The following is a 26,588-nucleotide window of genomic DNA, read 5'->3' on the forward strand; positions in this document are numbered from 1 at the left end:
TCTTCGATACGGAAAGTCAGGACTTAGGTATTATTGAGTAGACGCATACAAAGATCATCGCAAAAGGAACTTGACTCTTGTTGTAATAGGGTTGAATCAAAAAGCAATCCACGTAATTGGCTACGGTACCGCCTCGTTGTGCTGACAAACTGACATAAAGCCTAAGACGTCATATATGAACATTACGTCTGCCCCTCCCACACTCATAAGGACGACGCTAACCCAAAAAGGTGATCCGACCCCGCGACGCGCCTGCAGCGTTTCAGCGATACGATCCGGGCTGGCGCGTCCCCGCCTCGTCTGGGCGACGGGTGTAGCTACAACAGTCTTGAAGACTTCGGTGCTCTTACCATCTCGATGTACTGTTCCTCTTGTCAACTCTTTCCTCTCCAGGCTTCTCCAAGGGCTCCACATTTCTTCGTTTTCTATACCCCGGAACTAAGCAAAGTCGTGCTCGAACCCTTCGCAATGTATATCCCTACTGTTGAACCCACTGCGACCATCAGCCAGACCACATCGATCGTCACTACCATTGCTACCTCGACTTCGACCGCGATCTCCGCTCCGACCGGCGATCAACCTGATATCGTCAAATTGTGCAGCGGCCAGATCTTCTGTGTCATCTACCTCAGTGCGGGACCTTGGGATGCTTCGAATATCATCGCCTTCTTCAAGGACTTTGCTCAGGCGATCGTCCTCGCTTGCGTCTCGATAGTCTTGGTCCTGTGAGTTTGATTTTTCTTTCGTCGGGCTACGATGTGAACTCACCTTCCATTCGGCTTTGACAACAGCACCATCCTCTACTTCATCATCGACAAGATTACTGGTGGCGAATTCTTCAAGGAAGTTGCCATCCTCCACCCTGATACCCATCCCCGTATCGTCCGTGCAGACCGGATCGCGTCGACCTTTCCCAGAGCCTACCGTCGAGGACAACGATGCCCCACGGAGCGTTCGCTATTGGTGGACTTGTATGATCAACACGATAGTAGGATGAGTCGCTGTTACAACACCTGGCCTGGATCTCGGTGCAGCCAACGGACCAGCTCAGCTACGTTGCACACGATCACCGAGATGGATGAGGAGATGGAGGCTTTCGTGAGTGGAAATTCTTAGCGATGGACTCTACAGTACTTGAACGCTAATCTGTATTTGCGGTGCCCAGTATAGGACATCAAAGTTTCCGTCGCTCGGAACTAGAGTGCTCTTCCTCCCCTCGATGCCAGAGGTCCCGATCATCACTCTCACTCCTACCCAGAATCAGGCGTACGAAGCGGCCCACTATAATAAAAGATATCTCAATCCCGATTGGATGTCATGGGAGGATAAGGAACTACACAGGTTGATCAAACTGTGGACATGATAGGAGACGGAGTGCGTGCGAGGAGAGCCGGTCTTGATGTCGGTCATCGGTCCTTAAAGGAGGCGGGATATATCAAAAGTTCATAAAAAACAATCTATAATGCGGCGGACATATATAATTCATTACTATAACTATAGACATGATTGATTCGTCCCATGTCCGTTTGAGAGGATAGACGGGCAGGCGCTTGCCGAGGAAGTTGCTTCGTGGACGCTCGCTCGTGAAACTGTATACGGTCAACACCACCGATCGGGGACAAAACAACACCACAAGCGTCTACATTTGGCATTAGAAGGTATTTCTAGGCACGTAACCCACCGCGGACACGCTGAAGTGGCGTGGGCTCGAGTGTAACACAGAGCAGCCCCATCGCGTTTCAGATGAAACGCATGCGCGAAAGCATCGATCTATCTCTCGATTGATAGCCATTAAGCTGTTTTCAGTCGCGATAACACCATATATGTGCACTAGAGTACCATACTAGTGCACTATAAGCTTCTCGGGGTGATCGCATCGAAATTAGTAAAATCGAGGTTGCCGAGGGCCAAAAAGAAAGTCACGCCCTACCACATTTTGAGGTCACGTGACGAAACCTTTCGTATCGATTTTCTGGGCTCACACGAGACAGTAGGCAGGATGTTTGATATGATGATCCTCCCCTGTACTACAGGAATGATCTCGAACTGTCTGAACTGCCATTCCAGCGAAATTGACGATTGCTCGATTTCACGTTCATCATAATATAAATCATTCGCAAGCGAGTCACGTGATCGATATTATTAATCTGTTCATCGAGATACCCCATCAACTTTTGGCGACTTTCTCCTCTTCCCACGGGTTTGACAAGAAGACTTTCGACAGCTGCTAGACCACACGGATCACCTCGGCTATATCAACGAGTCAATTCAGAGATCGACATGGCACGAACTGAAGGCAGACCTGTACCGCGCAAGGCTGGTGGGACGGGAAAGAAGGGGAAAAAGTTCGTTGAGGACAAGGTGAGCTTTTGCCGTTGAATGTCTCTGGCTAGCTAGATCACAGTTTCGCTTATCATACGGTAAAATCTCAGTCGGCCTTGTTATCACTGATCGATGGAATGCCCAAATGGACGGCCGGCCGACCACAAGCCAATAAAGAGGATCTAGCCGCCGACGACCATATGGCGAGCACGAACGACGATGGTCGGGGCGTGATCAGTTTCGAGACGGTCGACAAGAAGAAGAAGAACAACAAGAAGGGAAATAAGAATTCCAATGGGGGTGGAAAAAGAAAGGTCGGGCCCGGGGCTAGCGGAAATATGGATGGGAGTGAGGGGAGGTTGATCGTTAGCGCAAAGGGCAAGGAGAAGGCCGTCGAGCAGGAAGGACCGCAGTCGGCAACAGTAGCTGGGGAGGAATCGTCAGCACCAAAGAAAAAGGTCGTCGATCGATTATCAGACAAGAATCGGGAACTTGTGAGCGCACAACCCTCTCAGCGAGCCTTCATCGCGATACGTTTGTGTTGAGATGCTCAATCTCGCTGTGCTCCTTGACTTGCTACCCACAACGATAGGCCTCGGCAAAAGCTCTTATCCTTCAGAAAGAACGAGAACGAAAGAAGCAGAATAAGGCTCAGCGAGAAGGTAAACCATCACCGTCGTCTGACGCCAAGGACGGCAAGAAGAAGAGCGTTGGCTTTGCCATGTGAACCTACCGTTCCCGGAACCCATTCAGACTAGCTCGAGACAGGACTTCACGGACGTTGTAAGATCAGGTTCCTTGTATTTGGGATACATTTGTTGTTATACAGTATTGAATACCCTAGATGTTCGCCCTTTGGATACAATGCATTGTGCTATATCGCGCTCCGACCTATGCATACAACTGCCAGTCATACGGGATGGTCGTCCCCCATACCGAAGGACATTCGAGGATCTCTCGTCCGTCTATCGATCCGCCGATTGGGAAGATGAACCTGGCCGATCCGTCATATTTCTCCCATCTTGAATCGGAAGTGACGGAAGTCTTAGGATTCGGGTCGAGCCTGTGCACGAAGGCGGACCAGCGAGCGATGGTCTCCGATGTTAGGTCAGTAGGACCCTGACCAAAAGTAGGGAGAAGTTCGTCCTACGGTCAAGGCGACTTGATCAGCATTCGCCATACGAGCTCAAGCTACGAACTACGAGCACGCGCTTACCTCGTGGCATACGACCCCTTGACGACAGATATTGCCACCGGCGTTACTCGGGTACCTCTCTCCCCTTTGCCACTCCCCCATCCAAACGTCTCCCTCTCCTCGCTGTGTCCACATCCGAGCGAAGTCCCTTATCGGACTCCTCCATACAGCATCCGTACCCATCCTGATCAACATAGCTCGCATATCGTCGATCCCCGCCAACCTCGCCTGGTTCAGCGAGATGGGGTTGTTAATATCATACTCCGGCACATCGTTCAGGAGGATCTCGGCGGTCCGTTCACCAAAGAGCGCTTGAACGGTCATGTTGTACGTGGAGAGGTCGGGAATCGCGGAAGGAGCGATGGCCTGGATGGTAGACCCGAACTCGGCGGAGACCGTCGTCAAGAGCAAGGGAACCTTGATCATTGGCTGGCCGTCTAGGAGCGCCTTTCCGATATCGCGTGACAATGAAGGAGTCGACGAAGTTGGCCGTAAGACTGTAGAGCAGGGATTCAGCGCGGAGTCCATTCTCGCTGACCGTCATATCTACTCACCCTCCGCTGACGGAACACCTGGAATAACTCCCTCCCCACTCAGATACTCTATCAAGCGTCCTTGCGCAGCAACCAATTCGTCCGCACTGACGTTCTTCCAACACTCCAGGTCGTCCCCAGTACAACTCGGAATACCATGGGAGAACCCGTCGGTCTGCCGAAAGAACCGTCGTTGGATCTCTGTAGTTATGGCAGGGGTTGCGAAACCGAATGCCTGCAAGAAGATAGACAGAGCATGTCAGAAACGCTTGTCTTAGGCTTGAGGAAAGGTAGCGATACATACCATAGGATCAGATTGGATGATAGCCGCCCGGAACGTCCCCTCCATTTCCGGGCTGGCCAACAAGCCTGAGATGACCCAATCAACCCCGAGTCAACTATTGCGCCAACCAGAAGAATGGTAGATCTGGTCGTCTTCTCGTACTGACCTCGTATCATATGCCCGCCGCTACTATGCCCTCCAACAGTGATCTTATCCGGATCACCTCCAAAGCTACTAGCCAACCCCTTGAAGAATCTGAGGCCGGTCTTGATGTCATTCAAACCCAGGTTCGGGTCGGTCGAGGAGATATCGTCGGGAGGGAGCATTCCTAGAACGCCCAAGCTTTTCCACAGCAAGGCGTTCCAGTATCAGTCGAAAGATTCGAAGGTCGTAAACAGTCGCGGTAGCTTACCGGTACTGGATCATCACCACGATTGTGCCCTCGCCATGAGCTGCTAGGATCGAACCGTCCAATCCTGGATGGCTGCTTGACCCCGAGACGAAAGATCCACCGTGTATCCTGTAGATATCAGGACTGCATCAGTGATAGGTCAGTGACTGTATTCAAAGTGATCGAACTCACCAGAACAGTGTAGGCAAGTCTCTCTTCGGCGGTCCTGAAGCAGGAGATGAAGGTGCGTAGATGGTCAAGTACAGACAGTCTTCCGATTGGACTGTCCAGTCCGGCAGGGTGTTTGTGGCTTGTTGCGGGCAAACCGGGGGGAGTTTACTGAATAAGATATCGGCATCATAGTCAGCAAAGTAACAGCTCCGGAGTGACAACACGCGGCAACTCACTTCAAACCCTTAATTCGACCTTGTGTGGGATACGACGGCTTCCACCTCTCGGCTTGTGCGTACTCGATGACGTATCGCTTGATCCCTTCGACTTCAGTGCTTGTCCCCCGGATCGGTCCTAGAGGGGTGTAAATCTCGTCTTTGCCAAGTAGCTGTGAGACCATGTTGGCCAAGTATGGGAAGAGATGACGAGGTCGGTGAGGATGAGAGTCTGAACGGTAAAGGTCTGGTGGTGATCCGTCTCTGACGGGAATTGCTGCAGTGAGGACGACATTGCAGACGACCAGGAGGTGAAAGAGGCTCAGCCTCATGCCAATTCTTATAGCTGAGTTTAGATCGGTTGTGTTCTAGGTCGAGGTCAATGGCATCTATCCTTCGAACAGATCGTCAGGGCTGTCAAGCTGCAAGCTGACGAGGTCGATGATATCCCAGTGACTGAGAGTATCCAACTGATATCGATCGAGTGGCCGAATGAAGGTTTGTTTGTTTATTTTCTTCGTGCTAAGTGGAGGATTGATCGCTTGCGCCCGAAAGGATGTAGAGTTTTCTTTTTGTTCTCCCTTCCCACGGGCGACGGAAACCTGAAACGCGTATCAAACATTTGCGCAGCAACGAAACGCGCCACGTTCTTGCTTTTGTTCTCGGTCCGCGCCACCGAGTTCAATGTCCCCGCGCCCAGAGAACCTGTACGCATCCCGTTCAAAAACATTGGAAAAGATGCGAGAAGACCAATGAGGTGTGCATCGTTCAGAGAGATGTACGGAGCAACGCAAAGAAATGGTGTCTGAAGTATCCCGTAAGATGGTATCGAGATGGAGAAGAGGGTCTGAGCGAGTGTACCGACAGAATGACTGATTTCCTGGCGGAATTGATGCCCTGAACAAGCTGTGATATCCCTTGCCCTCTCATGGTGGGACTTACTGGAGCCCTGGGCTCAACCTGTCACCGCCTACTACTCGGGGTTCATCGAGGAAAGCGACAGGAAGCACCAGGTCCTTCGCCGACCGCGTTCCAACCACGGCGCATGCGGACGCCTACCGAATGGCAAGAACTTGCGATTATGCTGTGCCCTGGGCGTGGCTTGTCAGCGGCAGGCTTCATCGAGGATTACGCTGACCTTCCGGCCGGTCGGGAAGAGCAGATCGACGCCTTGACTAAAAGGCTCAAGTCCAACGATCTCAGCGGGACGATTTGGGCCACTGTCGCTTCCAGGCTCATTCTGGCTACGTCTGCTTTTATCAGGGTTTCTGTTTCCCCAACAGCAAAGATGGGGTGGCCGCAGTCCCCTACATCGTCCTTGACGGATCGCTGGCAAGCAAGAACCGTCTCTTTGCGCAGCGATCACAGCTGTACCAGTTTCACCTTCCAAAGTGCTACTCCATTCGACAGGCTGCTTCTGGACCTCGTACCGACCCGGCCTTTCAATATAATATGATATGATGTAGATTATCGATACAGTCGGCCCGTGCGGACCTTGTCGTGTGACCCAGACCTTTTTGTCGTCTGCTCTCCTCCTCTTTCTCTTCTCGTACAGCTTCACCGCAATCTATTATGTTATGGTCTCCCGTGTTATTATGACCTGCTCTCTCTTTTCCTGCCTGCTCGTACTTGCTCGTATACGACCCGAGTCGTGTATAGGATTATTTTTCCCTATCCGACGACCCCCAATACTCCCGCTCCCACCCCAACTGCCAACCCCGTCAATGCCCATTTCCACCTGCCCGTAGCGGCCAACGAGAGGGCCGACGAATCCGGCATTTGCTGTAATGTACCCCCATCGGCGGTCGCGGTAGCCGGTCGTGTAAAGGGGATGGAGGAGGTCAACGTCTACATAACATCGAAAAAGGATCATACGGGTCAGCTCGTTCTGACATCACAAACGATCGAATTGACGAAAAAGAACTGACCTTGACGACGACGACCTGTCCGCCTGCAGGGTCCGTCGAGGTGGTATCCTCGGTCATGGTGACCACAACCACGCCGCCCGTATCTTGCGTTTGACCTTGAGTCGCTGTCAAGGTGATTACTTCGGCTGTTGAAGAGAGGAAAACAAAACCAAATGACCCCAGCCTTTCAGTCAACTTTCATTCGGACGACATTACAAGCTACTTGACCGAGTTCGAGTGTACTCACGTGCAACCCCAACTCCACTACCGCCCGCGGCGACCGTGATGGTCACCACATCGACCCCCTCGCTCTGCCTGACTACGGTCCGTCCGCTCGAATCCACTTCGGTCACGGGTGCAGTGACGTATTGAGTGACCACACCTACAATAGGCGCAGAAGTGACCGTCCTCGTCCCGCCTGCGTCTTGGGAAGGTGCTGGGACTGTTACCGTCGAAGGAACCTGAGTCGGTGCAGGGGTGTTGTTGTTATTGTTGTTGGTTGTCGTGGTAGGGCTGTTGTTGTTGGGGTTCTGGACGACGGTGCTTCCTGATCCAGAATTGCCTGTGGTCGTAGTGGTGACAGCCGCCTGAGTAGTCGTCCTCGGACCGGATGAAGTAGTCACCTGACCGTTCGTTGTGGTCGCGACTCCTCCCACTTGATCCGTAGTCGTCGTCACTCCCGCTGCCGTTGTCGTGGTCGTTGGGCTACCAGCATTCCCGCTGGTTCCGCCCCCAATACCGGTAGAGGTCTCCCCAGCAGTACTACCCTCCGAACTAGCTACAGCGCTAGTTGATGGCACGACCGCCGTGGACGAGGCCTCTTGTGCGAATGAAGTAGAAGCGGGAGTGCTAGGCTCTGAGGTTGCATTTGGCGTCTGTTCTGCCTGGCTCGTCTGTGCCTCTGTCTGCGTTTGGGAAGGGACGGCGCTCTGCTCGGTGCTCGTTGCCGAAGGCTGTGCTTCAGTCGACGTAGTTACAGCTTCCGAAGAGGAGGTAATCGGATCCACAGAAGAGGCAGGAGACTGTGAAGGCGTAGGTTCCTGACTGGTACTCTCTACTGGGACTGGGGAAGACGATGCTTCGGGTGTGGATTCCGATGACGATCCCGCCTGTGCGCTCGTGGAAGGTGTAGTTGGGGTCTCTGTTACTGCAGCGGAAGTGGATTCAGGTGCAGGTGTAGGCTCTGGAGTTGTAGTTTCCGCTGCGGGCGAGGTCTATCAAATATTTAAGAGATGTTTTGTACATTCGTGAGCTTTAAAAGGACCCACGAGAAACTGGATATGAAGAGAATCAAAAACTGACCTGCGTTTCCACATCCGACACCGTTCCTCCGACCGTAGAAGTCTGTTCGGCCGGATTCTGCGTGACTCCCGTACCCGTTTGCGTATTCAAGGTCGCCGCCGGATCAGTTGATGGTGTTCCCTCGACGACGATCGGTGTAGCAGAAGCAGCGTCCTGATGTGCTACCAGCTGCGTGGGTGCAGGTGAGGCGAGGATGGGTGGACATAGGGTGAGGAGCGGGAGGAGGACAATCGGGAGTGGCGCGATCCGCATGGTCGTATATGTCGTCTACCTTCAGGCTCCAAGGTCGAGCTCTTGTATGCTATGATCTATGATCTCTATGATGATATGGAGAAAGTCGAGAACCGCGAGGTATGAGGAGGTCGTCAACGATGAGATGAGATGAGATCCACCATGGATCCATGGATCTGATCAGAAGAAATCGGCATCCATCGGTCATTTCTCGGCATCTCTCTCTCGACAATTGCATCCGCGTCCGATTCCGGTAATGAAGAGAAACGCCACCTCTGCACAGCCATCCGCGTCATCAATTCCTTCCTCTGCATCTGACACGTCACGTCTATCATCTGTTATCAAACTATTTCTGTCCTGCCGTCATCGATTACGTCAGCTGCTGACGAAAGGGGGTCTCCGCTAATTCAAAGGAGAGCGGGGAACGTTCGAGAATGTCGAGAAGCGACAAACCAGTATGACCATGTCAATATCAAAAGGCCATTCACCTCGTCGTCCCACATACATACTATCGTCTAAATCAGGCAGATCACCATATCAGCATCAGCCAGCCATGTCCGACTCGTCCCTTCGCCCATACTTTGACATCACCATCGACTCGCGCCCAGCTGGCCGGATCGTCTTTGAACTCTTTCAAGACGTCGTACCCAAGACGACCGACAACTTTTTGCACCTCTGTCTCGGCGACAAGGGCACGAACGAGAGTGGGGCCAAGTTGAGCTATGAGGGAAGCGGATTCCACAGGGTTATCAAGGGGTTCATGTTGCAGGTCAGTCGAGCGATTGATGATGATGGTCGGGTGGGCGGAATATTGATGCTGATGTCGGACCACCTTCTCAACTCCCTTTCTCACCTCTCCTTTTCCTTTTCTCTGCTTTCACTTTGATCTACCTACAGGGAGGAGACTTTACAGCTCACAACGGGACCGGCGGAGTCTCCATCTACGGCGAAAAGTTCGAGGACGAAAACTTTGACTTGAAGCACGACAAGCCGTTCTTGTTGTCCATGGCCAACGCTGGTCCGGGAACGAACGGGAGTCAGTTCTTCATCACTACGGTCAAGACTCCTCATCTCGACGGTGAGTCCCTCTTCTCCTCTTTTCTCAGTTAAACGCAGTCGCGTTGTCTGCATGCACGAGGCTGATGAATCTGAATCTGCAACGCTGCACAGGCAAACACGTCGTCTTCGGTAAAGTCATCGCCGGTAAATCCCTCGTGAGGCGTATCGAATCCCTCCCCACCTCGTCCTCCGACGCTCCCGTCTCGCCCGTCAAGATCGCTTCCTCCGGCGTCCTCTCCCCCTCGGACCCTCTCCCCTCTTCGTCCTTGACTCCGGGCGACAAGTACGAAGATTACCCGACGGACCAGGAAGACCTCGATGAGGGGGACGTCAAGGGACATTTGGATGTTGCGACCGATCTCAAGGCTTTGGGCGCGGCCGAGTTCAAGGAGGGCAAGGTGGATGTCGCGCTGGGGTTGTGGGAGAAGGGGGTCAGGTACCTGGATGTCAACCCGTTCTTACCGGAAGAGACCGGGAAGGAGCTCATGAAGGAGTACGAAGCCATGTGAGTCAAGAGATTGGGGTTGGATCTGTTGTGCACCAATTGCTGTCACTCACACCATTCCTCATCGCGGAAATCTAGGCGATACTCTCTGCTTGCCAACATCTCCCTTGCGGCCCTCAAGACCAGCCCACCTCAACCCAAACTCACTGTCTCCCACGCGACCCGGATCCTCTCCCTCGCTCCGTCCAAATACCCTCTTTCGGCCGCTGACAAGGTCAAAGCCCTCTATCGAAGGGGTCAGGCCCACGTCCTCTTGAAGGACGACGACGCCGCAGAGAAGGATTACAAGGAAGCCCTCAAGAATGGAGGGGATGCGGCGGTCAAGACGGAATTAGCAAAGTTGGTCAAGCGACGAGAGGTCACCAAGGAGAAGCAGATGAAGGCTTTCGGAAAGATGTTCGCCTAAGGCGTCTTGTTCGAGGTGAAGGTGCGGGGATGAGGAGAGTCGAGGTGGACCTCGAACGCGGACGTCAGGCGCGGAGGTCTTTTAACGAAAAAACAAAGCAATCATGCGTACGGACTGATGGGATACTCGGCTTGTCTTGCGGATAACTGTTCAATAACGCTGGCTTTAAGGGTAGGGAGAGCCCTACGATAGATGGATAGATCGATATAGCATACGAGGCTTGTGTTTATGAGAATACCAATTTTACGAAATGGACGCGAGATCGAGGTCGTCCAGGTGCGGAGTGGTTGTGAACAGGCTCCTTTGATCTTGACCCTGCTCGAGTAGTGTCCAGGTGACACCGGCAACGTTAGCCTCGACAACGGCAAAGCGCCGTTGATTTTCCGTCATTATTTTAACATAATTCATACTCTGAGCCGTACTTTTACGGCTCGCATGGGCGCTCGGTCCGCTGCGGCTGCTTGAGGGGAGGTTGTCCGATTTTGTGTCGCGTCGTAGCCGATGATGGGCATCTCGATCAGTCTCAGAAATCGTGATTATCGCCTGCGCTCATCCTAATCTGCATTACATGTCGAGGTGGGAAACGAACCAAGAGAATGATAAGTGGGCAGACGTTGCCGGAGTCAGCGACCCATTCTAGAATATAAAAAGGGCTATCATATAGACTGTTTGTATAGTGAGCGCATCGACTGAAACGCTACAGTCAATTTACGATGGCAAGCGCGGGGTGAGTGGGGCTCGTGTGATAGGGTCCCGGTCGGTTATAGACTGAACAATGCTCGCTTACGAGGTGCGAAATTTTGTAAGCTGACACATGCATATCCTTCACCATTGTTGGATGCTCGCACCGCGGTGGCTGGACTATTGAAAAGCGTAAATACTGAACCAAAAAGTTCGTGAGCAACACCCCGGTTTGGTACCTCTATCCACCTTATGTCCGTCATGATATCAGCTGGCCGCATCAGGGAGGTTTGAGTGATTCGATCGTGCAAGTTGACCTGGACACCACTGGAATCGAGTAGAAGTTTGCTATTGCAGTAGACAACCGCGAATGACAGCAGAATCCTTTGCTTCCAGGCAATGAGCAATTTGTTATCCTACGAAACAAGCCGTCTGATACGTTGCCGGTACTGTGTTGCGACAACTAGATTGATGCAAGTCCCAGGAGCGAAATGGTGTGATTGTGGACAAAGGATCCGCCGCAAGCCGATTGAGCGCGTTCGCATCGTTCACATACTATATGAAACGCTATGTAAGAAGCGCGCGTCCTTTCGAGTTCTCACTCGGTGTCGCGCATGCGAGTCTCTGGACCTTTTTTTTCCTGCCCTCTGGCCCACTACGTGATACGAGCGGCCTTGTTGTGGTGAGAATAGTCTAACGAGCACTGAGCAGAGGTATCTCGAAGGAGAGCCCTCCAGGGCTTATCAGAATTTGTATACTCCCGGAACTCTCCGAGTTCTGTCATCAAGTCATTCGCTCAATTGCCAAGACTTCAGATCTCAAAGGCGCTGGTCAAGCTTCATTCTCAATCCGCTTAGTAAAGGTCACTTCTACTATCGTTTTGGGATTGATTGGTCTGGGCCCTGTCATCCACTTGATCGCAGCCTGTATTGTCGATTTTAGCCCAGTTTTGTAACCGGCCTAATAGGTTGCAAGGGGTGCCTTTCACATCACAATGACAGCCCCCGCTGCAGTCTAGCTCAAGGTTGTCGAAGCAGAATTCAGCATGATCGGTACTGGCGCGGTGGTCGGGCGCGAGGACGCTTGTACAGGGAGGTCAGCGTTTCTCAGAAAAGCATTGATAAATCTAAGCAGACTGAACGAAGAATTTCACGTCTCACATGACTGAACGGCGCAAATAGGCAATACTCAATGGGTTGGCTGTCTTTTACTGTTAAGACTGCCGACCCCAACTTGTCGACCGCGTCGATTTCCCGGGAAGGGCACGATGAATCAGTGCGTCAAGATCACTGAGCCGGAGGGCGATACTGGTCGCAATGTTTTCGCTTTATACACCTCATCTGGCCCTGGTATCGTGCCCAGGCACATACCATATCCTCCCAATGGACCTCGGGAAGTGGCTGTACTGACCTGTGGAAGGGTAAATGCGACTGGGTCGGAATCGCGATTGAGCTTTCTGTTTTTATTGATATTTCATGTTTATTTCCTCATGAACCGTCGATCTGGTATGGTCATCAAGCCCCATGCCCGACGAATTACAAGGTCGACTGTAGTTTTGTTTATTCATGTGAGGAGTGGTGTTTGCGGTATGAGTTGATAGCGTGATACTGTCTTGTTTCGGTTGATGGAAGGAGATTAAGGGGAGAAAGAGAGGGGAGGAAAGGTGTTTAGGAAGAAGGTTCGTCGATCTTTGCGAGGATCTCCGAGTCCTTGAACATGTAGTATTCCTACCGATCGCGAGGCAGCACAGCAAGCGAGTGTATAAGTCAACCTGTCACCTCGTAATGAGAAGGAGGAAGCGAGGGAAGCCCCGAATCGAATTGGTGGAACTGAAACTCACCTCATCGCCGACCTTGATGCTGCTCCCACCCCAACCGGGCAACAAGACCCTGTCTCCAGCTTTCACGTTGACGGGCACGACCTCGCCGGTCTTGGGTGAAGGAGCACCGGGACCGACGGCGATGACGGTAGCTTCGGGCATGGTGGACGACGTGGAGGATGAGGGAATGAAGAGACCCGAGGCGGTTTTCTACGAACGAGTGGACGTGAAGGCAGAAGAGGGCTCATCGTAAGCTATAGCCCGACGAATCGGGAAAGTGAGACCCGGAACTCACGGTCTCGGGCTTGAATCGCTGAACCAAGACTCGGTCGAGCAAGGGGACGACGGATCGGATCGACTTGAAAGTGGCGGCCTGGTGAAACGGGGAAGTGTTGTGAGCTTTCGTTGTCTGCATGGGTCTTTACCCAGCTCCTCACCATTGTTGAAGATTACGGTACCGAAGATGGAGTTCAACGAGAGGTGAGATGTGTAAGTGCGCAGAGGTTCGTTGCTGGTTTCAATAGCGATGTACATGATATCAATCGAAGAGGTGAATACAACATTATCAAGAGGAGGGAGGTGGTTATGGGGGGAGAGTGTATGTCACGTGACACTAGCATAGCGGGCGACGACGACGGCGATCGACGGAAATCGGGTGTTCGCCAACCTCGACCTTCTGGAAATTTCCACCCCAGAGGGTCACGTCGAGAGAGGATATACAACGTACAACGATACAACGACTCATTGCCACCCCACATCTTTCCTCTCTCTCTCCCTTACACAACACACATCTTCTACACCCACACCTCGCATCATGTCCTCCTCCATGCTCCGAGCTTCCCGACCCATCCTCCGTACCCCGCGAGCCGCCTCGCTCGTCCGTGGGTATGCGGCTCACAAGGAAGTCAAGTTTAGCAACGAAGGTCGAGCTGCCATGCTCAAGGGTGTCGACATCCTCGCCAAGGCCGTCAGCGTAACACTCGGGCCCAAGGGAAGGAACGTCATCATCGAGCAGAGTTTCGGAGGTCCCAAGATCACCAAGGGTGAGTGACGGATCGTGGAATGCGAGCGCGGGGCCGAGTCAGGGAATAGTTTCGCTCATCTTCGCCTGCTATCCTTTTCTCCCTCCGCTTGATCTCTTCACTACTCGTCATCGCTCCCCGATACCTGTTCTGCTACTTCCTACGGAAACCGAATCCATCGACCGCCAATCGTTCGAATGTCCTCGCCACGCGCAACCATTCCCGAAACCCGTACCACCTTGACTTCACAGACGGAGTGACCGTCGCCAAGTCGATCGTCCTCAAGGACAAGTTTGAGAACCTGGGTGCTCGGTGAGTCTCGAGCTCTCTTTCCTTGTGACGACTTGTTGGGCAGTTTCACTGACTAGTCACGTCTCGACTCGATTCTTCCGGTATCATAGTCTCGTGCAAGACGTTGCCAACAAGACCAACGAGGTCGCTGGAGATGGTACCACGACTGCTACCGTCCTCACTCGAGCTATCTACGCCGAGGGTGTCAAGAACGTCGCTGCCGGTAAGTCTCTTTGGTCGAGGAACAAAAGTGGTCATCCAGGGAGATCGATTTTCTGATCTTGTTCACGTTATGCACCGCAGGATGCAACCCCATGGACCTCCGACGCGGTGCTCAGAGGGCCGTAGAAAAGGTCCTCGAGGTCCTCGAGCAGAACAAAAAGGTCATCACCACCTCGGAGGAGATCGCCCAGGTCGCTACCATCTCTGCCAACGGTGACGTCCACGTCGGCAACATCATCGCCCAGGCCATGGAGAAGGTCGGCAAGGAGGGTGTCATCACCGTCAAGGAGGGAAGGACGATCGAGGATGAGATCGAGATTACCGAAGGGATGAGGTTCGACCGAGGGTTCATCTCGCCCTACTTTATCACCGACGTCAAGTCGCAAAAGGTCGAGATGGAACGACCTCTGGTCTTGCTGTCCGAAGGCAAGATTTCGGCCTTGCAGGACGTCTTGCCCTCGCTCGAGATTGCCGCTCAGAGCAGGAGGCCCCTCTTGATCATCGCCGAGGACATCGACGGCGAGGCCCTCGCGGCCTGTATCCTCAACAAGCTCCGTGGCCAGCTTTCGGTCTGTGCCGTCAAGGCTCCCGGGTTCGGAGACAACAGAAAGTCCATCCTCGGTGACTTGGCCGTCTTGACCGGTGGACAGGTCTTTACCGAAGAGCTCGACATCAAGCTCGAGCGCGCCACCGCCGACTTGTTCGGTTCGACCGGCAGCGTCACCATCACCAAGGAGGACACGATCTTTTTGAACGGAGAGGGTTCCAAGGAGATGATCAACGGGCGATGTGAACAGATCCGAGGGGTCATGAACGACGTGACCACGAGCGAGTACGACAGGACCAAGTTGCAGGAGCGATTGGCCAAGCTGTCCGGTGGAGTCGCCGTCATCAAGGTCGGTGGATCCAGCGAGGTCGAGGTCGGGGAGAAGAAGGACAGGTACGACGATGCGCTCAACGCCACCCGAGCCGCCGTCGAGGAGGGTATCGTTCCCGGTGGAGGTACCGCTCTGCTCAAGGCGTCCCTCCAGTTGAACGACATCAAGGTGGCCAACTTTGACCAACAACTCGGCGTTTCCATCATCCGATCCGCCATCACCCGACCCGCTAGGACCATCGTCGAGAACGCCGGAGAGGAAGGTTCCGTCGTCGTCGGAACCCTGCTGGACAAGTACGCCTCGCAGTTCAACTACGGATACGATGCCAGCGTAGGGGAATACTGTGACATGATCGAGAAGGGTATCTTGGACCCTGTCAAGGTCGTCAGGACCGCCTTGACGGATGCTAGCGGGGTTGCAAGCTTGTTGACGACGAGTGAATGCTGTGTCGTTGATGCCGAGGACAAGAGCGCACCCCCTATGGGAGGCAGTGAGTGATCATTCGAATCGGTTCCGGAAGTTTCCCCCTTGCTTACGAATGGATTCCTGTCTTTCAGTGGGAGGTATGGGAGGCATGGGCGGTATGGGCGGAATGATGTAAGACGCCGAAGGTAGAAAGGAGTCGATAATCGTACAAAGATAAAAGAAGGCGAAAGACTTGTATTTTTAACGCAAAATCCCCCTCCCCATTTACGGTACAACCGGACGAGCCGGTTCGGCTGGTCATTATGAGAAACGCACACCATTCGCATAGATCGTTCAGGCAATGAGAGTGTTCCATTCAGAGTGATGTTCATGTTTTTCGTAAACTGGAGATCTCGAGACCCGGGTCAACAAGGTCATGTATCGCCGGTCGATCGGATCGGTCTTGTGCGCGCGCGACCCCGCCTGACCGAACTCGCCTTGATCATGCTTCCTCGTCTCACAACCTGATCCTCGCAGGTATTCACCATATTGTTTCAACTGCGAACACAACACTGACAGATGTCCTAGATACCTCCTAGACCTAATAGACCGCTCGTCTTGCCGTGATCAGTACGACCGTCGCCGCCATGTCCAGCATCCTCCGGTCCAAGCTGTTCGCCTATGGCGTCGTATCGACCGGTGTCGCCGCCGCCCTCGTTTCGCATGTCTACAATCAACGCCAGAACTTCTACTCGGCTGCTGTTCAGATGCATAGGTCTACAGGGAGTGCTATTGTGAGTACAACCATCGTGGCCATCCTGTGACTGGTCTGATCAAAGGGATATGTTGGCTGATCGCGGTATGACGTGGAACTTCCGGTTGGTTGTCGTAGATCTTGGGAAATTTTGCGGCATTTCTGTGCATACTCGCCGGATATCTGTTCAAGGCCATCTTCTTCGGAACTTTGAGGACTATCGAGGTCGAGGTCCGTTGGTCCTCGGTAGTTCATGCAACGCAAGGTACTTGGCTGATGATGACCACTTCCGGCTCGGGTGACCATTCAGCACTTTTACGACAAATCATGGTTCTTTGTGACGGAATCTATGCTAGCATTGACCTTTTTCCGGCAAGTAACAAGGTTATGGAAAGATGGCAATGGAGAGTCCTCACAAGATCGCTGAACCACCGACTCGTGACTTCATACCTTAGGGACGACTTCAACCCGCCTTTCATCGCCCTGTTCGCTGTACTCTACTTCCTCCGGAGTTTCCACTGGATAGCAGGGGACCGGATCGACTATGTGAGTCAATTGAATCTCTCCTGACACTTCGGACATGCTCCTCCCGCCTCTTAGTGGATGCTCATCATACGCCATCTCTCTTGTCACAACCCCTTCTAGATGGAACAAATCCCCTCCCCAGGCCCGTCGAAGCTCTTTCACCTCCGCATGATCGCCTCGCTCGCTTTCTTCCTGTTCTGGGATGTCCTGTCTACCTACGTTTGTCTCTCGAGCCTCATCTTGGACAAGGATGCTATCAGGCGGGGGACAGCATTAGGGGGATTGGGAGGAAGCTCGATCTTGTTTGCTGCTGAGGTGGGTCCCGCTTTTTCCCCTTGACTGGCAAATATCCGTCACATGCTAACGAGAATGGCTGAATCGTTGTTCAACCTTCTTGGATGATTAGTTCGCTATCACCCTGGCTAGGGGTATCAATATCACCGCGAAATATATCGTCAACGTGATCGACATCTGGAGAGCTCGTGGGCAAGAAGATGCGCCCGCTTGGGAAGGCAAGAGCATGTGTGTTTCGTTCGTCGACCTATTACATGGTAAGTCTATGAATCAGAAGACTGCTTGCTGGTAAATCGCCAACCTCATACGTGGCCTCGATCTCACATTCCAGATGCGCTGCGTTTGGTCATTTACGCCATCTTTTTTTACACCATCTTTACACTCTACGGCTCCATCCCTCTCAATCACATCCACTCGCTTTACTCGGCTGTCAGGTCATTCTCTGCGCGGATCCGCGATCTGCTCAAGTACCGTATGGCCACGAAGAACATGGATGCCAAATATCCCGACGCTACCGAGGAAGACATTCGTGGGATGGGAGGCGAAAGCTGCGTCATCTGTCGCGAAGAGATGGTTCCTGGGAGCGGAAGGGTACCGGGCAGGAGAGAGGGACCGAACGATACGCCGAAAAAGTTGGGATGCGGGCACGTCTTTCACTTTCATTGTCTGCGCAGCTGGTTAGAAAGGCAACAGAGTTGTCCGACCTGGTATGTGCTGAGGATCGAGACGAGTCTCTGTCGATTCGATAAACTCACCCGCATGCCCCTTTCCTCGCCAGTCGTCGTACGGTACTCGCTCCTGCTCGACCTTCCGGACCGACACAGCCGGCCGCAGGAGGCCAGCCACCAGCACCTGCTCCTGGGGCTGTACCGGGAGTTCCCGCTGCCGCTCGACCTACCGCCACGGTATCAGGAGTTCAGCTGCCGACCGGGACTGCTCGACCTGCGGCAGATCTTCCCGGTGCCAAATGTCCTCACAAAGGCCCGCTTGGACTCTGGCCGACCTCTTTCGGAGTCGCGCCTCAGAGGAGATGGCCAGGAACCCAAACTATTCAATTTCCAAGCTTGGGTGCAGGGACATCAGTACCGGGGACGCCTGTCCCTGCTGTAACTCCATTATCGAGTCAAGCGCCACAAGTATTTAGACCTCTGGGCGGACCTCGAGCGAACAGTACCAGCGGGTCGAGCGCCGAAACGCGGACCAATCCGCTTCTCCCTCAGTTCAGCACAACGCGGGACGACCTGTCGACGCAGAACCAGACCCCTGCTCAGCTAGCGGCGGCGGCTGCCATGCGGAGACTGGCAAAGATGGCGAAAGATCAGCGACCCGTGTCGAATACGACGAGGGAATCGACCACTTCGGAGCCGTCCTTTTTCAACGTGCCAGCGAAGTCGAAGAAGCCTCAATTGGTACCCGCTTTCACCTCCAAGATGACTCCTGGAATATCTTTCAGCGTGCCCATGCCAGCATTTCCGGCGGCTGGCCCCTCAGCGTCGGCCCCTGCCACCGCTTCGGGCCCAACGGCTCCAGCAGCCCCCTTGTCTGTGGAGGAACAAATAGCCAATCTGAAGAACCATATCACCGAGTTACAGCAGAGTTTGATACGGAATGAAGACAATACACCAGCGCGCTTGGAAGAACTCTACAGACTTCACGAATTGATCGGCAATGTGGCCAATCGGTCGACCATGGCGTTCAGCGCCAGCGTCGGGGGACCAGGTCCATCCGATGGGCAGGGTACAGGGACGGTCTCGACACAGCGATCGCCTTCCCAATCTCCTCCGCCGAACGACTTGTCGCCCGTCACCAGTGAACCGGATGATACGGACCAAGACGCCGACGTCGATCCTGACGCTATGGTCATCGACTGAAACGCATGAATCCGAAACGAAAGACCGTTACGACCGGCCCCTCGCTTGTATCAGCTAGTGTGCCCATAGATCATACCTCTCGCATTGTGCTACAACCCGGATGACAAAGGCTTCGGCAAGGGTGATCTCCCTGCTGGCCCCTGAGTTTTGCACATCATTCCTTTGTCAGATAGGGGTTACCATGGAGCAAGTGTTACAGAAGTTGCAGTGAAAGGGGTTGCCTTTTCGATCAAAGGGAATGGAACCACCTGTTTCGAATCGTTCCGCAGCACTCGCAGATGCTATATAGACGGATCTCAACGAGCGCCTTTCATCTGATTTATTCTTCTCTCCATCATTCCACTATTCAAAGCAACCATCAGCCAAGCCACCAACGACAGCCGCGCTCGTCAAAGTAATACCTTTCTTCACCGGAAAAAAAACCTCTGCTCGCGACAACTCTTACAAAAACGAACCATCCATACTCCACCAAGATGCGTGCTAGCTTTATGATCTCCGCCTGCGCCGTGCTCCTTGCCGGTACCGCTTTGGCTCAAGAATCCGCCCCGGCCAGTTCCAGCTCGGTGAGTCGGCTGATAAAAATGAGATCGACGTATATGACGTTCGATACTTATGATTGTTATTTCTTCCTACAGGCCGCCTCTGCCCCTGCCGAGAGTTCCAGTGCAGCTCCCGAGGCCGCTTCTTCCGTGAGTCGAGGATCATGTACCCGGCTCATTGAAACAGCCCTCGATTAACCTCACACATCATGTCATATAGGGCTCCGGTGGAATCGCCGGTGCCGTAGAGAGCTTCGCCTCTTCCGCCGTCAGCTCGGCTGCCAACTCGGTCGTCGGTGCAGCTTCGAGCGTCGTCTCATCCGCTGCGGGTGCCGCCGAGACCAAGATCTCTGGAGGTATCCCCGTTACCGGTAACAACGCTACCGTCGATTCCAACTCTACCGCCAAGGGTGTCGCCAACGCTACCAATGGTACCAACGGGACCAGCGGAGCGCTCGGACTTCGATCCCACATCACTTCCGGAAAGGAGGTCATCGGGTTCGGTCTTATGGCCGCTGGGGTGTATGCTGGGCTGTCCTTCTTGTAGAGGAAGCTCCGGGCAGGCGTTTGGCCTCTAGCTCTGCGCAAAGACGTTTACCGTACTCTGTTTGTGCTCTTGCTCCCATGTTTCCCGCATGATCAGAAGATGCCATTCTTTTGCGACCCACAATTCCACAGTATTATCTTGGCGTCGAACTTAGCTGCAGGATATCTTTCTGCTTGACCTTCCGTCGTGATAATGCCAATTTTCATCTTTCCCTTCCTCACTCTCATCTGTAATACTGCTGCTACAACCCAAGCCTTGTTCATATCATGAACGGGCTCAATAGCATTGAAGACCAAACCAGGTGACGTCAACTGACCTGGGCAATCCTTGCTGTTGTCTGACCATGATGGCCCCAAGTAACCCAGTACTGTATGGGACAGTCTTCAGAATCCACAGTGTTTTCATGAGGACAGAGACAGTCAGACCATGTGGGCTTCTTGCGGAGATCCTGGTAGGCTGGCCGTCGGTAGTAAGAGTAATGTCACGGCCCATCCATCGAGAGATCAAGAGGTAGTCCATACATTCCCCAATCGTGAACCAGTTTGCGACATTGACCGAGGTGAATAATCTCCGATCATTGTGACAGACACCGTTGATGATGTGACACGGTGATGATACAGATGGACACGGAGGTAATCTGAAGAAGGAGACCACATCGCCGACAAGCCCCGTGCTCATTTCAATCGGTGCCAAGCGAATGTCTACAGTGAGCAACAACACAACGGCACCGATGAATATTCGGAGCTCGATCGAGCCGGCAAGATTGCATGTCGCAGCCAGGAAGATTATGGGTGGTACAGTCAGAAAAGCCCTCATATCTTACGCCATCAGGAACCTCTACAAAGTCAGAGCGTCTTGTACCAGCCTTTACCTCGAGGAGCTAACCGATAGCTGCTGACTTGCTGATTTCATCTATCCTCCAGAGTTCTTGACCGGGGCATCTTCGATCGGTCCAGGCGGGGTATGCAACATCTCAACAGGCCACAGGTGAGCCGGCGATAGCCAGAGATCCATCGACACAAGGTTTGTTGTTGATGTATACGGGATCAGTTGGCGATCAAAGAATATTGGCGTAGAATCTCTGAAATGTAAACAAACCCCTGGAACAGCGGGAAGAGGAGCGACCGGAACATCAGGAACAAAGATGTAAGCGAAATGACAATTTAGCGCGTGAATCGGCCCGTACTCCGCCGCTGCCGTCGGCCCTGCCCGGTTTGCGCCTCACCTGCGCTCGCTCGCTCGCTTGGACTTTTGTTTTGTGTGTGTGATGGATGTGACGAGGAACCGAGCCGAGAGTGACAATCCGACCACTTTGGTACGAGGTCAAACATACAATACACAAATACGATTCGGTCTGGTTTCGCATCTCATGCATCTCGCATCTGGTCCAGCTTGCCATCCTCCTACTCTCTTCTAATTTCTCAAACATCCACGCTCGTTTGATCGACACCTACGCTACCGCCTACTAGCAATCCACTGCCCACACGCAAACCACCTATTCGTCACTTTGACCAGACAAGGTCTTTTCGCTCTCTACCTCGTCATCCTCGACTATACCACTGCCCTATCATCCCGGGCGTATAGCACAAAGTCTTCTCTTCAATACAAACCATCTACACGTTCATCCAGCGTCTCAATCCGGCCTGCCATCGAAGAGGACGCCCGACAGTCTCGCTGCATCTAAAGTTACGACCCAACTTTTTCTTTGTTCTCGTTACCCTACGCATATCTATACGTGAGTCTCGACCTATCCTTTGCTCCAATCGATTCGCTAGGCTGACCGACTACTTTCATGGTTTCAGATTGAAGTCTACCTTCTACTCGCACCATGTCACCCGACTGGCAATCCACCATGTACGACACCCCAAATCGAACGCGGTATATCTCCTCGGAAATCAGGAACGACAACAATAGCATTAACACCTCATTACCATCGAGACTCCGTATCAGCAACCCCGATCTCGCTAAACAGAGCCTAGACGACACCGACATGGATATCGAGCGCGGCGAACTATCCCCCGTCGTGACCTCTACGCTCCGGACCGAACTTCCTTTATCGCCCGATATCACCCCTTCTCCCACCAAACGATGGTCCACCAGCACTTTGGGCCTGACGATGGAAGAGACGAGTCCTACCAAATCTAAACGAGGTTCACCACCTCAAGCCTTTCGATTCGGGCTACCCGGAGCGACCGGCTCTACCCAGGATCTCCAAGAGTATCCTTTTCATGCCCAGCCCTCCGAGGTTGAACTGGGATACACCTCGAATGCCCGATTGTTCAACCCGCACTCGGGTAATATCTCGGTCGCTCAGCAGGAAAAGGTCGACGACCATCTCGCTATTCCTACCAGCATCAAAGCCCGATCATTGACGGAGAACCTTCCCGCTCGAAGGACGCTTCGGAGGTACATTCTCGTCTTGATTGGATGTATGGTGTTCATCGTCGTCGCCCGACTTTTCTCGGGTCTTCTTAACGTAGAGAGCATGGGACGCCATCAGGTGCGATACGTCGATACTCTCGGACGAGATAAAGATGGGTCTTCTCAGGGCCAAATCGATCTGGCCTCCACCAAGGTGAAAGCGACTCGTATGAGTCAGCAGCATCTTGCTCCTGATTACCAGAGCGATGCGGAGAAAGAGCTCCTGCAATTCGAGGCCGAGATGAGGAAAGGTTCAGACTGGGCCTGGAAACCGTCCGTCAAGGCTCAAGAAGGTCTTTATCTCCTCGACGAGCTGGAAGAGGACGACAATGACGCCCATTTCCAGCGATCCAGGACCGAGGAAGAGTACGAAGAGATCGAGAGGCAGATCAGCAAATCCAACGTCTTTTCCTCGTTGACCTCGGTTCAAGCGCGATCGAGTCGAGGTCGACCGGAATCTCGACTCGATGGGCTAAAGATCGGCGAAGTTCTCAAGCTCAGGCAACTCGAAGAGCGGAATCGGATCGCCAGTCTCCGAGCGTTGGTAGCGTTCATCGGAGGTGGCGCCGAGTTCCCCGAAAGTTGGATTGAGGAGGGAGCACAGGGCCAAACGCTTACCACGATGATCGGGAAGGCATGGGTGGATGTGGATGGGAATGGTCTCGAACGTGGTTTGAAGAAGCTTTTGGGGAAGAGAGGGGCTTCCGAGGTGTTCCCTCGAGGTTGGAAGGCGGATATGGATGATCATACCAAACTGGTCGTCTTTTCCAAGGTAAGCTTGACGCTCGCAGCAGCGTCTTCGATTCTTGAACTTACCTGTATCATTCTGCACAGTCATACTGCCCTTACTCGCGACACTTGAGACGAATCCTGGACGATTACAACATCACCCCTTCGCCCTACTATATCCAGGTCGACCGACGAGAAGACGGTCCGATCATTCAAGCTTTGCTACAAGAATTCACATCCCGCTCTACCATCCCTACCGTACTCCTCAATTCGCATTCCATCGGAGGATCCGACGAATTACAACTCGCCGCCGCCGAGGGAAGCATGGCCCGCATCTTTACCCGAGAAGGCCTGCGCGTGACGAAGAAGTATGAATGATCTTGCCTCGAAGCATGGGGTAGGGTCTTGAGCGATGTGGATATTACTGTATTTGGGCAGCGCCCCCGAAAGGCGGAAGACGGACTTTATAGTGTAGTACACGCACCGTACTGGCTTTGTACACAGAGTAGTATCAGTCAGTCGCATTTGACGAAAGCATGATTTAATGACCATATATATAGTTGCGGATGCACCTGTTCACATGCTGTCTGGACTCGAGAATTGCTTGCTATATATAGCACGATCACTACTGACCCGCTGATTCTCGTTTTATCATGGATGTCAAGATGCATGGAATCATGCATGGGATCGATCCGACTGTGTCGACGTCGATTGCCGTAACCGTAACGTAAGAAACTCACAAAGTAAACAAAAGTCGTTTGCCCTCTCCAGCTCGTCATCATCGCATCTCCGAGAACGCTCCCTTGACTCGACTTTGACGTATTCATCGAGCGTAGTATTGCGCTCCACATATTCTCCGATATATAATATAGATCTATAGATTTACCTCTCGTCCCGGAAAACGGTCATACAACTTGCTACGATGCTTCGCTTCAACGCTTTCCGAGCGGCACCGCTCCTGCGATGTAACGCTCGCTGCAAATGTCAGTACGTGCCGCTGATCACCTGCTACATACCACTAAACTTCCCGTTCGTATCGTTATCAGCCACTTCAACGACTGCTGGCGGCTTCCCTGAGAAACTAGCATTCGCATTCGACATCGTTGGTATCCCGCTCGTACGCCCGTCTGAAACCATGAAGCCAACCTGGGTCTTGACTTGATAGGATGGGGTGTTGAAGCAAGGTCCGAACGTTCTGCCTCAAGCAAGAAGGGCTCTTGATATGCTCGCGGGAAACAACCCCTGGAATAGGTCGGTCTATGGAAAAGTCTTATGGTAGCAAGTATGGTGCTGACGCGATCGTTCGCTGGCAGAGCGATTCCATATGTACTCATCACCAACGGAGGTGGAGTTCCGGATGAAGATAGACGCAAGGCTCTCTCCAGCGAATTGGGACACGAGGTCAGCATCAGAACCATTATAACACAAATTTGCATGACAGGAATGCTAGTCTCATTCGATCATACCGACGTACACTGCTTCATAGCTCTCGGCAGATCAGCTCGTACAGTCACACACCCCCTTGAAGCTGTTGGTCAAACCGTATGCCGACAAGCACGTCTTGTGTCTCGGAGGGAAGGGAGACGCGATCCGCAGAACTGCACTGTCGTGAGCAGTACATGTGATACCTTGTCGGATATACGGCCTGACGGTTCGTTTTCGCTTACATAGATATGGTCTGAAGAATGTCTGGATCGCTCAGGATGTCGTCGCATGGAAGCAGTCCGTCTGGCCCAAGACCGACTTGACCCCGGAAGACAAGAAGATCGTTGTCGTACGGTCTTTCCCGCTGACAATCCACAACTACACGACGGATCGCTCATCACATTCTGAATTGCGTGCGAACAGTCCAACGACTTTTCCCAGACCCCGATTTCTGCTATCTTTGTCATGCACGACAGCCGAGATTGGGGCAGGGACGTCACCTTGATCTGCGAGCTGTTATCCTCGGAAAACGGCGTTTTCGGAACTCGAAGGCAGGAAAAGAAGGAGATGGATAGTGATGACAAGAACCGCAGTTCGGTTGGATCTGAGGGGGAGGAGCATATGCCGCTTGTGTTTTCGAACCCTGATTTGGAATGGCAGTCGTGAGTTGTTTATGGAAGGAAGTTTTCTGGGTGCCCGGCATTGAATAACTAAACCGTCACCGCATTGGGTTATAAAGGGACTATCCCCTTCCAAGGCTCGGACAAGGAGCTTTCCGGATGTCGGTGGAGACTATCTACAAGGTCAGTAATCGTCTGCTTCCCTATTCCAGGTAGGAACCAAAAACTGATTTAGAACGGAAAGTAAACAGGCTACGACCGGACGGGATCTGCCTTTCGTTCAATACGGAAAGCCTCACAAGGCAACCTACGACTTTGCCGAGTCTATGTTGAGGCGGCATCTAAAGACGCTCGGACGGCCGAATGAGCATGAACGGCTCGATGTGTAAGTGGATCGACAAGCCGCGGTTTGCTGAGAATAGATAGAAGTTGATTGAGGTATTCGTCTGTCTTATCAGCTATATGATAGGAGGTGAGCTCTCAAATCAGAAAAGAATTTCGCAGCAAGCAAGTTGACAGATTGGATTGTTATAGATAACCCCGAATCCGATATCGCTGGTAGGTTCCCACCCGAACAACAAGTCCATGCCGCTTGCTGACCCGTCCACCTTGCAGGAGCAAACGCACACGGCTGGAATTCCGTCCTGCTGAAGACTGGTGTCTATCGTACCGGAGAACCGCGTCATAAGCCGACGAGTATAGCGGACGATGTCGAAGTAGCGGTCAGATGGGCAGTAGAACGAGCAGCTCGAGGTTGATCAGCTCGAAATACGACTCGGTATGCCTTCGATGTCTCAGGCAATCAGGAGCGGAATCTTTTGGCATTGTTCAGAAGCCATTGACACGTTTTCGAGGAACGATTAGGCCCGAGGCACAAGCCATATCACCGCCCCCGGCGCGTCCAGACGCGTTGACCTCGATCTGCAAGAGGAAGATCGGATTCTATCGCGGAAGGTATATCAAGACGTCAGCCATTGTGTCGCACTGCCCTGTCGATCGTCGGGATTGTACTTCTGGCAAAACAT

General features: G+C 52.9%; 12 protein-coding genes across 12 annotated transcripts; 7 read left to right on the plus strand and 5 right to left on the minus strand.

Annotated features, from left to right (window-relative positions):
* Positions 1-215: 215 nt before the first annotated feature.
* HD553DRAFT_314977 (uncharacterized protein) lies at positions 216-1,469 on the plus strand. Its single transcript, XM_046180424.1, has 3 exons — positions 216-725; positions 792-1,098; positions 1,171-1,469. Exons 1-3 carry the CDS (start codon positions 358-360, stop codon positions 1,198-1,200), a joined length of 705 nt encoding a protein of 234 aa, XP_046034918.1. The 5' UTR covers positions 216-357; the 3' UTR covers positions 1,201-1,469.
* Positions 1,470-3,027: 1,558 nt separating this feature from the next.
* HD553DRAFT_358862 (Alpha/Beta hydrolase protein) lies at positions 3,028-5,295 on the minus strand (the record flags this gene model as incomplete). Its single annotated transcript, XM_046183922.1, has 8 exons — positions 3,028-3,468; positions 3,539-4,014; positions 4,072-4,285; positions 4,355-4,419; positions 4,500-4,675; positions 4,746-4,853; positions 4,917-5,063; positions 5,132-5,295. The coding sequence occupies 8 exons, from the start codon at positions 5,293-5,295 to the stop codon at positions 3,214-3,216; spliced, it is 1,605 nt and encodes a 534-aa protein (XP_046034919.1). The 3' UTR covers positions 3,028-3,213.
* A 1,252-nt stretch (positions 5,296-6,547) lies between these two features.
* HD553DRAFT_351362 (uncharacterized protein) lies at positions 6,548-8,690 on the minus strand. The gene is made up of 4 exons (XM_046183607.1): positions 8,320-8,690; positions 7,265-8,231; positions 7,039-7,163; positions 6,548-6,958 (listed from the first exon to the last, which is right to left on the minus strand). Exons 1-4 carry the CDS (start codon positions 8,569-8,571, stop codon positions 6,782-6,784), a joined length of 1,521 nt encoding a protein of 506 aa, XP_046034920.1. The 5' UTR covers positions 8,572-8,690; the 3' UTR covers positions 6,548-6,781.
* Positions 8,691-9,032: 342 nt separating this feature from the next.
* HD553DRAFT_298366 (peptidyl-prolyl cis-trans isomerase) lies at positions 9,033-10,855 on the plus strand. Its single transcript, XM_046178581.1, has 4 exons — positions 9,033-9,319; positions 9,448-9,628; positions 9,721-10,114; positions 10,193-10,855. The coding sequence occupies exons 1-4, from the start codon at positions 9,104-9,106 to the stop codon at positions 10,518-10,520; spliced, it is 1,119 nt and encodes a 372-aa protein (XP_046034921.1). The 5' UTR covers positions 9,033-9,103; the 3' UTR covers positions 10,521-10,855.
* Positions 10,420-11,985, minus strand: HD553DRAFT_336316 (uncharacterized protein; the record flags this gene model as incomplete). Its single annotated transcript, XM_046182230.1, has 4 exons — positions 10,420-11,063; positions 11,110-11,156; positions 11,308-11,549; positions 11,858-11,985. The coding sequence occupies 4 exons, from the start codon at positions 11,983-11,985 to the stop codon at positions 10,764-10,766; spliced, it is 717 nt and encodes a 238-aa protein (XP_046034922.1). The 3' UTR covers positions 10,420-10,763.
* Positions 11,986-12,868: 883 nt separating this feature from the next.
* Positions 12,869-13,435, minus strand: HD553DRAFT_274574 (putative heat shock protein 10; the record flags this gene model as incomplete). The annotated part of the gene is made up of 3 exons (XM_046177871.1): positions 12,869-12,928; positions 13,042-13,230; positions 13,316-13,435. 3 exons carry the CDS (start codon positions 13,433-13,435, stop codon positions 12,869-12,871), a joined length of 369 nt encoding a protein of 122 aa, XP_046034923.1.
* Positions 13,436-13,665: 230 nt separating this feature from the next.
* Positions 13,666-16,188, plus strand: HD553DRAFT_314994 (heat shock protein 60). The gene is made up of 4 exons (XM_046180425.1): positions 13,666-14,063; positions 14,294-14,354; positions 14,444-14,556; positions 14,637-16,188. Exons 1-4 carry the CDS (start codon positions 13,835-13,837, stop codon positions 15,929-15,931), a joined length of 1,698 nt encoding a protein of 565 aa, XP_046034924.1. The 5' UTR covers positions 13,666-13,834; the 3' UTR covers positions 15,932-16,188.
* A 297-nt stretch (positions 16,189-16,485) lies between these two features.
* On the plus strand, positions 16,486-18,521 carry HD553DRAFT_274643 (uncharacterized protein; the record flags this gene model as incomplete). Its single annotated transcript, XM_046177874.1, has 7 exons — positions 16,486-16,632; positions 16,731-16,823; positions 16,903-16,976; positions 17,048-17,138; positions 17,238-17,432; positions 17,524-17,668; positions 17,743-18,521. 7 exons carry the CDS (start codon positions 16,486-16,488, stop codon positions 18,519-18,521), a joined length of 1,524 nt encoding a protein of 507 aa, XP_046034925.1.
* A 1,234-nt stretch (positions 18,522-19,755) lies between these two features.
* Positions 19,756-20,506, plus strand: HD553DRAFT_358875 (uncharacterized protein; the record flags this gene model as incomplete). Its single annotated transcript, XM_046183923.1, has 3 exons — positions 19,756-19,845; positions 19,918-19,971; positions 20,042-20,506. 3 exons carry the CDS (start codon positions 19,756-19,758, stop codon positions 20,366-20,368), a joined length of 471 nt encoding a protein of 156 aa, XP_046034926.1. The 3' UTR covers positions 20,369-20,506.
* HD553DRAFT_75247 (uncharacterized protein) lies at positions 20,481-21,360 on the minus strand. The gene has a single exon (XM_046184466.1). It carries the CDS (start codon positions 21,182-21,184, stop codon positions 20,645-20,647), a length of 540 nt encoding a protein of 179 aa, XP_046034927.1. The 5' UTR covers positions 21,185-21,360; the 3' UTR covers positions 20,481-20,644.
* An 836-nt stretch (positions 21,361-22,196) lies between these two features.
* On the plus strand, positions 22,197-23,896 carry HD553DRAFT_343905 (uncharacterized protein; the record flags this gene model as incomplete). Its single annotated transcript, XM_046182923.1, has 2 exons — positions 22,197-23,561; positions 23,624-23,896. The coding sequence occupies 2 exons, from the start codon at positions 22,197-22,199 to the stop codon at positions 23,894-23,896; spliced, it is 1,638 nt and encodes a 545-aa protein (XP_046034928.1).
* Positions 23,897-24,197: 301 nt separating this feature from the next.
* HD553DRAFT_315000 (HAD-like domain-containing protein) lies at positions 24,198-26,588 on the plus strand. Its single transcript, XM_046180426.1, has 12 exons — positions 24,198-24,501; positions 24,565-24,620; positions 24,684-24,769; positions 24,832-24,919; positions 25,005-25,126; positions 25,190-25,292; positions 25,367-25,605; positions 25,683-25,746; positions 25,815-25,948; positions 26,022-26,035; positions 26,098-26,121; positions 26,179-26,588. Exons 1-12 carry the CDS (start codon positions 24,441-24,443, stop codon positions 26,319-26,321), a joined length of 1,134 nt encoding a protein of 377 aa, XP_046034929.1. The 5' UTR covers positions 24,198-24,440; the 3' UTR covers positions 26,322-26,588.

This window comes from Filobasidium floriforme (assembly GCF_021052385.1).
Source record: "Filobasidium floriforme strain CBS 6241 chromosome Unknown HD553scaffold_17, whole genome shotgun sequence".
Lineage (NCBI taxonomy): Eukaryota > Fungi > Basidiomycota > Tremellomycetes > Filobasidiales > Filobasidiaceae > Filobasidium > Filobasidium floriforme.